The 10000-nt window shown below is 44.4% G+C and overlaps 1 protein-coding gene across 1 annotated transcript in view; it reads left to right on the forward strand.

The window, feature by feature from the left end:
* The window catches only part of LOC310815771 (1,4-alpha-glucan-branching enzyme-like), a 67970-nt gene that overhangs the window by 36853 nt on the left and 21117 nt on the right, over positions 1-10000 (forward strand). The window contains 3 exon segments of the mRNA XM_083685693.1: positions 5199-5314; positions 6093-6220; positions 7274-7372. Coding sequence (XP_083541819.1) covers positions 5199-5314; positions 6093-6220; positions 7274-7372 — 343 coding nt within the window.

Below are 10000 nucleotides of genomic sequence, written 5' to 3' on the forward strand. Positions count from 1 at the left end.
TTAAGAAATATATGTTGTCATCTTTTCCTCTCTTCTCCCATCCCTCCCCCACACCGCACCTCTGACAGCCCGTCTTTATCTTCTCTATTTATTCCCTCCCTCCCTCCCTCCCTCCCTCCCTCCCTCCCTCCCTCCCTCCCTCCATCTCCTCTCCTCCCTCTCCCACTCTCCATACTCTACCCCTGTAACATCTCCTCTCTACCACCCTCTCCTCTCTGACATACTTTCTTCTTCATCTCTTTAGTTCCCTCCCTCCCTCCCTCTCTCCTTCCCTCCCTCCCTCCCTCCATCTCTCCATCTGGTCTCCTCCATCTCCCCCACTCCATATTGTAAACCTGTAACATCTCTCTCCTGCCCTGTCCTCTCTGACATACTTTCCTTCTCCTCTCTTTAGTTCTCTCCCTCCCTCCCTCCTTCCTTCCGTCTCTCCCCTCTTGTTACAGAGTGGTTTGGGTGGAGAAGTCTTTTAGAGCTGATGGCTTAATTTCAAAGCAGCTGGGGAATAGAGAGAGGGAGAGGGGGAGATACTGTAGATGGAAGTTCCATGTGACCGTTTTCAAATATACACCAATCTTCTACTCCTCCTTTCATTTCATCTCGCCGCTCCTCCGCTAATAGAGAGAGAGAGTTTACATTCGAAGGATAGGTAGATAGAGAGATATGGCCCAACTCCTTCTAGGAACTATTAGGCTGATAGAGACTTCACCCCTTCTCCTCACAATTCATTTAGAGAGGGATGTCAAGTGGTGTAGGGCATTGTAAAAGCAGTTTTCATTATTTTCTATTGATTTAATAATGACGGTGATATGGTCATGGCACTGCAGATAGGAGACCCTGAGGATGTTATGGATGTGTGTTTTGGAAAGGCGGTAGTGGTAGGCATGCAGTAGATTCTTGTTCTGCAGTGCAGGCTAAAAGAGGCAGGCCCTCTGTTCTCTGTGGGAGACATGACCCATTAAGTTAATCAATAAATCAATACATGTCATTCTGGTGTTGATGTGTAGATAACACAGAGAGAATAACGTAGATGACCCAATGATGACATGCAGTAGACACACTCACCCTTATACAGCGCTCTCCTTATTAAGTATTGGAAAGCGGAAGCATTTTGTCTTCTTTTAGCTCTATACTCCCAACAGTTTGGATTTGAAAACAAACAATTACTATTTCTCAGCTTTAATTCAGTGTTTGTTTGTTTTTTTCCCATTGGGTTCACCATTTAGAAAGTACAACGTTGTTTAAACATACTCCCCCTATTTCAGGGTTCCAACATTTTTTTATATAATGTCCAAATAAAGTACTCATGTTTAGTATTTGGTTGACAGTCCTTTGCATGCAATAACTGCCTGAAGTCTGCGACCCATTGACCCCACCAGACGCTGGGTAAATGCTCTGGTGATGCTCTGCCAGACCTGTACTGCAGCCATTGTTTGTTTTGAGGTCTTCTTGCCTAAAGTCTTTTCTTCAGGAAATCTTAAGATTGACTTGGCCAGTCAAGAACTTTCCGCTTTTTGGCCCTGAAAAACTCCCTAGTTGCTATGACAGTATGTTTCAGGTCATTGTCTTACCGTATGATGAAGTGCCATCCAATGAATTTGGAGGCGTTTGCTTGTACTTGAGCACACAAGATGTTTCTGTACACTTCAGAATTCATCCTGCTGCTGTCAGCAGCTATATCAACAATGAAGACAAGTGAGCCAGTTCCAGTGGAAGCCATACATTGCACCTTACAGTGGAGCCTCTGTAGTTTGGCTGATGATGTATTCTCTGGATGGTAGTCTCTGACACATTCACGCCTACCCCCTGGAGAGTGTTCCTGATCTGTGGGACAGTTTCTTTAATTTTTTTTCTTAATTATGGTGAGCATTCTTCGGTCGATCACTGTAGAAGTCTTCCTTGGCATACCCGCCCGTTTGCGATTGCCGAGCTTTAGTTTTTAATGATGTGACAAATTTGAGATTTTTGGTAAGTCTAAGGTATTGGGTGTTTCAGCCTCATAATGTCTTCCTTGACTTTCATTGATGTTTCTTTGTTCCTCATGTTGACAGACACCAATATCAGACTCCAAAGGCAAATGAAAAGCCTAGAATAAATTATGCACATAGAGAGCTCTTTTATGCCTGCACAAATTATGTGACGGAACACCTGTCATGCCAATTTTCCAATACTTTTGGTGCCCTGAAATAAGGGCACTATATATATATATATATATATATATATATATATATATATATATATATATATATATATATATATATATATATATATATTGTAATTTCTAAATGGTGAAACCAATCTGAAAAAAATAGAACATTGAATTAAAGCTGAGAATCTGTACTTTAATCTTTACAGTAATTGTCTGATTTCAAATCCAAAGTGTTGGGAGTGTAGAGCTCAAAGCAAACACAATGCTCTGTCTTTCCAGTACCTATGCAGGGCACTGTACCTTGACTCACTCCCTCCCTTACTCTCCCTCTTCCCTCCATCCCTACATCCCTTCCTTTTACTGTGTTCTTTAATAGGAATAGATCAAGGCTTTTGAACTTGTGTGTATGTGTCTGTGTGTCTTTTCTGCAAGCGATGAGAAATATTCATATGCAAGGCCCTAAAGACTTGAAAAACTGCACTACTTTACTTTTCCTCAATTACCCACGTTCCACATGATGAAACCAAAGATCAAATAGTTTTTTTGTTTATTCCAAACATTCCTGTTTATGTTTATGCAATATTTTCACACCAAGGTTGCACCCTTAAAGACACTGACTCTTAGATACAGTTTGGGTGATTTTCAAAGAAACTTATGAGCTGACATATGTGCGCATTTTCTTGAGCCCACGCTGAGTCTATTTATTGAGAAGCTATTTTCAAAGACCTTTCTATGCTGCGCTGATGTACGTAGATGGGCACAAAAAGAGGCTGACATGTCTTATTTATATAACTAGTGTCATTTTACAATCAATTGTAACATGGAAGGGGTGAAATCCAGGTCAGAAAATGTTACCTTAAATGAAATCATGCATTTGCTAGAATTAACACTTGAAAACAAAGATTCACTTCAAAGTGAATCTGCCCTGCATGTGTGCGTCATCAAAACAAAAAAAAGATCTGGCAAAGAATCACCAACTCAATAAATCCTCCATCTCCTATCAAAAACAAATAATAATGCTGATTTAAAACAAAGAGCTAAAGATGAACATTCAATATGCTCCAATGAAAGTGGCACCGGGGGGGACCCTGAACGAATGTGAGGAAAAGGTGTTACAACGTGTGAACCAAGTGGCCAGCCATGGCCTGGGTAGGGAGGGGGGGTTACTCAAAATCCAGATGGATAATACACAAGAGCCCCATGTGCCAGCAGCCACACCACCAAGCAACTCTCTGATGGCTTGTCTGGGATGCAAAGCAGGGTATGTGTTTGTTGATCCTTGGATGGGGGACCAAAACAGGCTGCTGGAAGTGGTGTTGGAGGACCAGTAGGTGGCACGCCTCCCTCTTGTCTAAGGGACCCCAATGCCCCAGACCAGTGAATGGGGTTCTGCCTTGCAGAGGATGCTGTTTTTCGTATGACACATTAAACCAAGGTCTTGACTCCTTTCCCCTGCAACTCTTCCCCAGGTTGTTGCTGCAAAAGAGAATATGTTCTCAGTCAATTTACCAGATCAAATAAGGGATAAATAAAAAAAAATTATATGTTTGTTATTCATTTAGAATCATATGATTTGGACTGTTCGGATACCCTTTAGTTGATTACAGGCGTAATAGGTTGTTTTGTTTTTAAGATAAACTTTCACCATCTATGAGTGCACCAGTGATGAGTCTGAACCATTCCTCCTGTGTCTCAAAACCGAAAGTAAATTTTACTGCATCAAAGATTGCTGCAAAATATAACGCCATAGATTACACAATCTTAATCAAGCAGTGGATTGAGACGGTCAGCAATGGAATGCAAAGCTTTGGAAAAGCTCTCGTCCCGATCCCCAAGGCTAAATCCAGAATGGCGTGATTGTCAAATCTATATTTTCGGATTGCTTGAACATTGGTAGCATCGAAAGCATCTACAAAAGTATAACGAGTCCGATATATTTTTGGTAGTTTTCTGGGTAGTGTCTTTGTCTGGCGATTAACCAATTGAAATGCAAATTTTCCTCAAGTATGGTGTGCCACATCCTGCCCTGGTGCAACTTTTCCATGTGTGTATGTGCACGTCATTTTTGTGTAGACAACACACCCATCTCTGCGAGCCAGACGCAGGAGTAGCGAAGAGGTGTTTTCACACCATGTCATCGCTTGGAAATTGGCGAAGGGTGCAAATCAGGCTAAAACCTCAGGTTACGCCTGTGTATCTACTTGTACCCGTTTTGAAAATCATTTTGAGTTTGTTTACCAGACATATTTTAATTCACCAAACACAGACACAGGCTCATTTTCTCTCTCTGTTGATCTGCATCTCTCCCTCTCTCCCTTCCTGTCCCTATCTGTCAGAGGCGTTGTGTTATTAATGAAAGATAATAGTGGGGGATAGGAGATCTGTGGAGCTCAACCCATTAGTCTCTGGAGCAGTCATCCCACTCTCACTTAACTGACTTTAATTGAATCCCAACAGGCTGAAACAACTCTGTGAAGTCAGCCTTTGGTGTGTGTGTGTGTGTGTGTGTGTTTGAGTGTGTGTGTGTGTGTTTGAGTGTGTGTGTGTGTGTGTGTGTGTGTGTGTGTGTGTGTGTGTGTGTGTGTTTAGGTGCAGTAGCCAAAAGCCAGTTATTTTTCTGACAGAGGAGGTCCACAAACACAGATAAGAGAGAGGAGGAGATGATCTGCTCTGCTCCCCAGGCAGCTAGACTTAACACACATGCACACACACACACACACACACACACGCACACACACACATTGATCTTGACTCCAGGGGGCTAGACCTATCACCTCCCTGTGCTGAGCCATCACACACATACACGCACATACACACACACACACACACACACACACACACACACACCTACACTGCTGACTGAAATGCATTTGACCTCTGTGCGTGTCTGAACCAGAGGGACGGTCATAAACCAGTCTAATATGGTGTGTGTCCCTAAATGTTCCTCAATGCTGGTCGGAGGGACTCCCATTTTGCCCTTGTTTAGTCGGCTTAAGCATATACCTGATTTGAATATACACTCTGTTTCTCTCTCTCTCTCTCTCTTTCTCAGTTGGGAGGTGTTGAGGTTCTTGCTCTCTAACCTGCGCTGGTGGATGGAGGAGTATCGTTTTGATGGCTTCAGGTTTGATGGCGTCTCCTCCATGCTCTACCACCACCACGGCATCGGTGAGACGGAGGACAGGATAACTATGTTTCTGTCTCTGTCTCTGTCCTGTCCTGCTCTTACTTACTCACCCGTTTAGACCATTGCCTTGAAGAGCTCGTCTCATCCGGAATAAAGAGCTATTTACACCATACCTGTTATCCACTCAATAGCAACGTATTCTAGTCTTTCTAAGGCTCTCTGCCTGTGTGCGTGCGTGTGCGTTTGTGTGCGTGTGTTTGTGCGCGTGTGTTTGTGCGCGTGTTTGTGCGTGCGTGCAACTTCTCAGTTCTTCAAACAAATAGATACCTTGTGGACTGCACGTCATGTGGTTCTCTGAGGTCCTGTGGTGTAGTTTAGTATAAATGAGATACAATCAAATAAAAAATAGAGTGCAGGAGGGAATGATAGAGGGAGAGAGGGAGAGGGAGGGAGGGAGAGACAGAGAGGGAGGGAGAGAGAGAGAGAGAGAGAGAGCGCTCAGACAGTGATGGATAAGAACAGAAGACCTTGGGGAGTTTAAAGGTAATAAACGCTTCTTTCTCAGTCTGTCTGCAACATAAACTTTTCAATAAACCGCGACTCAGACTCACCTGTTAAAATCTGTCTCCTGTCTTTCCCCACTGTCTCTTTTAATCACCCTCTGTCACTCACTTACTCTGGGTATCCCACTCTTCATCTCCTCCCTCTCTCTTTCTGTACTCTTTTATTTGCACTGTTGTTCACTCTGTTTTCATCTCTTCTTCTTCTCCGTTCTCTCTCTCCCTCTCCCTCTCTCCCTCTCTCTCCCTCTCTCTGCAGCCATGTCCTTCTGTGGTGGCTATAGTGAGTACTTTGGGATGCATGTGGATGAGGATTCTATCGTCCATCTGATGATCTCTAACCACATACTCCACACTCTCTACCCCGACTGCATTACTATCGCAGAGGTGAGTGCACACACACACACACACACACACACACACACACACACACACACACACTGCATCACTATCGTACACTAACTACCAACGTCTATCAGTTACATGATCTAGTTTTGCACAGAATCATCTCAATGATGGCTTCATATCCTGTCTAGCTAACAGTATCTACTTCATCTAATCCTGACACCGGTATTAAGATGATATCTACAGTTCAGTTTAATCTCCCTATTACCTCAGAGAAGGGATATCTACCATTGATCAGTCCTACTTATCCTCTCCCCACCCCTCTTTCGTCTTCGTCCCTCAACCCCCCCCCCCCCACCCCACCCACCCCCCCTCCATCTCTCCCTCCAGTACCTTTGTTCCTGTCCTCATCCCTTCCTCCCGCTCTCCCCCACAAACCTCTTTTCTCTCCCCCACTTTCCTCAAAGGCAAATTACTACTGTTCTCCTTTTTTCTCTCTCTCTCTCTCTCTCTTTCTCTCTCTGTCTGTTTATTTAGAGTGTTAGTGCCCTGAGGGGAGAGAAAGAGGGAACAAGGGAGAAGGTAATGGATAGCAGGTGATAATTGGGTAATTAGGACCCAAAGGTTGACGAGGAGAGCAGGGAGCTCCTCAAAGCCCCCTTTTCCCAGCTCCCCAGCATCCCCTGCCGCCCCCCCACCTATGCCCTCCTTCCCCTCCTGGTAAAGACAGCACATCTTCATCTCAGCGCCCCCCAGAACAACAGGGCTGTTCATCCCCGTCCATTAGAACCCTCTTGACTCACTCAGTGGCCCTGCTTTGACATCTCCCTGAGCCATCACTGCCGAAAGACACTCTTCTCTTCTTCTCGCTTCCTTTTCCTTGCTCTCTCTCTCTCTCTCTCTCTCTCTCTGCTCTCTCTCCATTCTTCTTCATCTCACGGTCACTATCTCATCTCCTCCCCACCCTTTCTCAAATTGAAATGGAAAAACTATTTTCCTGAATGTGTTCATGGGACAGGACACACGCGACATATAATGTATGATCATGTTGATAATGCAGCTCTCTCCCCCCTCCCTCCCTCCCTCCGTCTCTAGGATGTGTCTGGGATGCCAGGGATATGTGTGCCCATTAAAAAGGGAGGACTTGGCTTTGACTATCGTCTGGCCATGGCTGTGCCTGACAAGTGGATCCAGGTGAGAAAGTGTGTGTGTGTGTGTGTGTGCGTGCGTGCGTGCATGTTTGTGTGTGTGTGGGGGGGGGGGGGGGTGGTTTGGGTGGGTGTGTGTGTGTGTTTGCGTGACATTAATACCAATAGAAACACACTGACAAACATGTTCTTCCACCTTTTGTTTAGGATCTGACAGACCTTCACCTGGGTTTGTCAATTAGACATGCAGAATCATCGGGAGTCGCGTTGGTGGAACATACATTATAAGTAGAAGATACAGGCCTCTCATCCATCTTTCAATATCACATGAATATTGCTGTGTGTGGTGGAACTGAGGTTCGAAAACATCTAGGGGTGTCCCGATTGATTCTTTAGAATGTATTGTCTTTCTTCAGACTCAAAGCCTCTTTCAGCCCATGCTTTATCTAGGCCTGCTGTGGCGGGGTCTAGGTTCTGCTGACACTTCTTTTCATATCAAAGAGAATTGATTTATTCGTTTCCTGTCTGGGTTCACATCATAACGTGTGTGTGTGTACGTGTGTGCGTGTGTGTGTGTGTGTGTACGTGTGTGTGTGTGTGTGTGTGTGTGTGTGTGTGTGTGTGTGTGTGTGTGTGTGTGTGTGTGTGTGTGTGTGTGTGTGTGTGTGTGTGTGTGTGTGTGCGTGCATGCCCTTGTGTGACTAGAGTCTATTAAGTCTCTAATGAGGTTTGTGTATTGATGCAGCTGACTGCAGGCCTAAGTGTACAATGTGTGTGTGTTTGCCTCTCTTTCAGCAGTGATGGGTCGCTACCGTAGAGAGACAGAGAGAAATGCAGAGAATATAATCACAGTATAGTCAGTGTGAATGGCATTGTCATCCGTAGATTTATGTAGATCAGACAGCTTATACTGTAGGATAATTCAAGTTTCTTCATTATTGGATGTGGAAGACTACCAAACCTCCTTAAGAGATTGTCCTCTTTGGCATGGCCATCTAGTAACTATGGATGGAGCAGTGGCACTCGGAAACAGATCATTATAACCCTCTCATTGGCCTCCGCAATCCATTATTTAGCCAATGAATATTCAGGTTGCAGGTAATGGTACCCAGAATGTCTGTGTGATTGGACTCATTTGCTTTCGATAATGAAGTGGAATTATCCAATGTTTTTGAGTGTTTACTCCCCTCCCTCTCTTCCCGGGCCCAACCCTCCAGAGGAATAATTAAGCTGCTGATCCATAGAGCAATACAGACAGAACAGAATACAGTCGCCTCATTATAACATATTGACATTTAAGTTGGGTTTTTAAAGGTTGGAATAAAACATTGGGGGATTGGGAGGAAATACAGATAAAGATGGGAAAAACAGCCTTTCCGACCGGAATGCCGGCATCACAGCATCCCGTTAGCTGGTTGGTGAACATGGTAATTGATGGACCCTCCTTTGCAGTCCGTCAGAGTACTTCTCCTTGGCTATTACTTTTTGTTGTCTCTCCTGTGTCCCCATGCCTGTCTGGACTCATTCTGCCCTCTGCTGTTTTCAACGTGGGACTGCACAGATAGAAGACATGGTCGTGGTTGTGGTCGTGGTCCTCAACTCTAGACCTGATTCCATCTAGACCTCATTCCGTCTCTTCCTCCCTCCCCCCCCTCCCCCCTCTCATTCACTTTCTGTCCTCCTCCTCAAGTGAACTGTTGAACCAGGGGTGAATGTTCCCATGATATACTGGTAACAAGGTCTTTAAAACTCCTTGACTCTTCGAGGGTATACTTCAGTGGTAGAGAGAGACCCTCATTCAACTTACTGAGAATAATTGTGACTATGATCACGATACTTGGATTCCTACTGGTAATGTTGTTGTGCGTCTCATGGATAGTTGACCATGAAGTCGTGTACGTGTGCAAGTTCTAGAAACGATGAAGCTCCCTTTGCTACCCGTGTTTCTTCAGTTTTGTTGCAAACCAAAACCCAAAGAAAAGAGTCTTTGCTTTTGTTTTGTGGTTCTTTTTTTTGTGTGTGTGCTTGAGATTCAAATTCATCTGCCAGCCTCTTGTTTTGTTGCTGTGTGTTTGTGTTGCTGCGGACTTAAGTGTCTCCTTGAAGGACATGGCTTGAAGTACATTCCCCCTTGTCAAAAACTTTCTCTGTCTGTTTCCCTGCCTGACAGTGTATTTTTTTTGTTGTTCTCTCTCTCTCTCTCTCTCTCTCTCTCTCTCTCTCTCTCTCTCTCTCTCTCACTCTCTCGCTCTTCCTCTCTTCTTTCCTCTCCCTCTATTTTCCCTCTTGTCCTCTGGACTATTGAAGCATTCAGCATCGTCTTGCGGTGGCTTTGTTCTCTCTCTCTTCTTCTGCTTTTTTATCCTTTATTTAGTTTAGAGGCACCAAGCTACTTTTCAGTAAGACTTGTGATGTATGCATGAATTCATATGACGGTAGCAGTAAAGAGCTTAGCAGTAGAGAGTGTGTTCATGTTTCTCCAAATCTTCAGTATATTCCGTCTGTATGGTAATACATGCTGCAGTACCCGTCTCTGAGATTTACTTTACAGGCTGGTTTACCACCTGAATGTTGATTTAGTCTGTCTGCTCAACTTGGCTTTATGATACTGGCCAAGGACATCGAGCTTGTAAAGTGTGTGCGAGTGTGCGAGTGTGTGTGTGTGTGTGTGTGT

Source organism: Argentina silus (assembly GCF_951799395.1).
Source record: "Argentina silus genome assembly, chromosome: 2".
Classification (NCBI taxonomy): domain Eukaryota; kingdom Metazoa; phylum Chordata; class Actinopteri; order Argentiniformes; family Argentinidae; genus Argentina; species Argentina silus.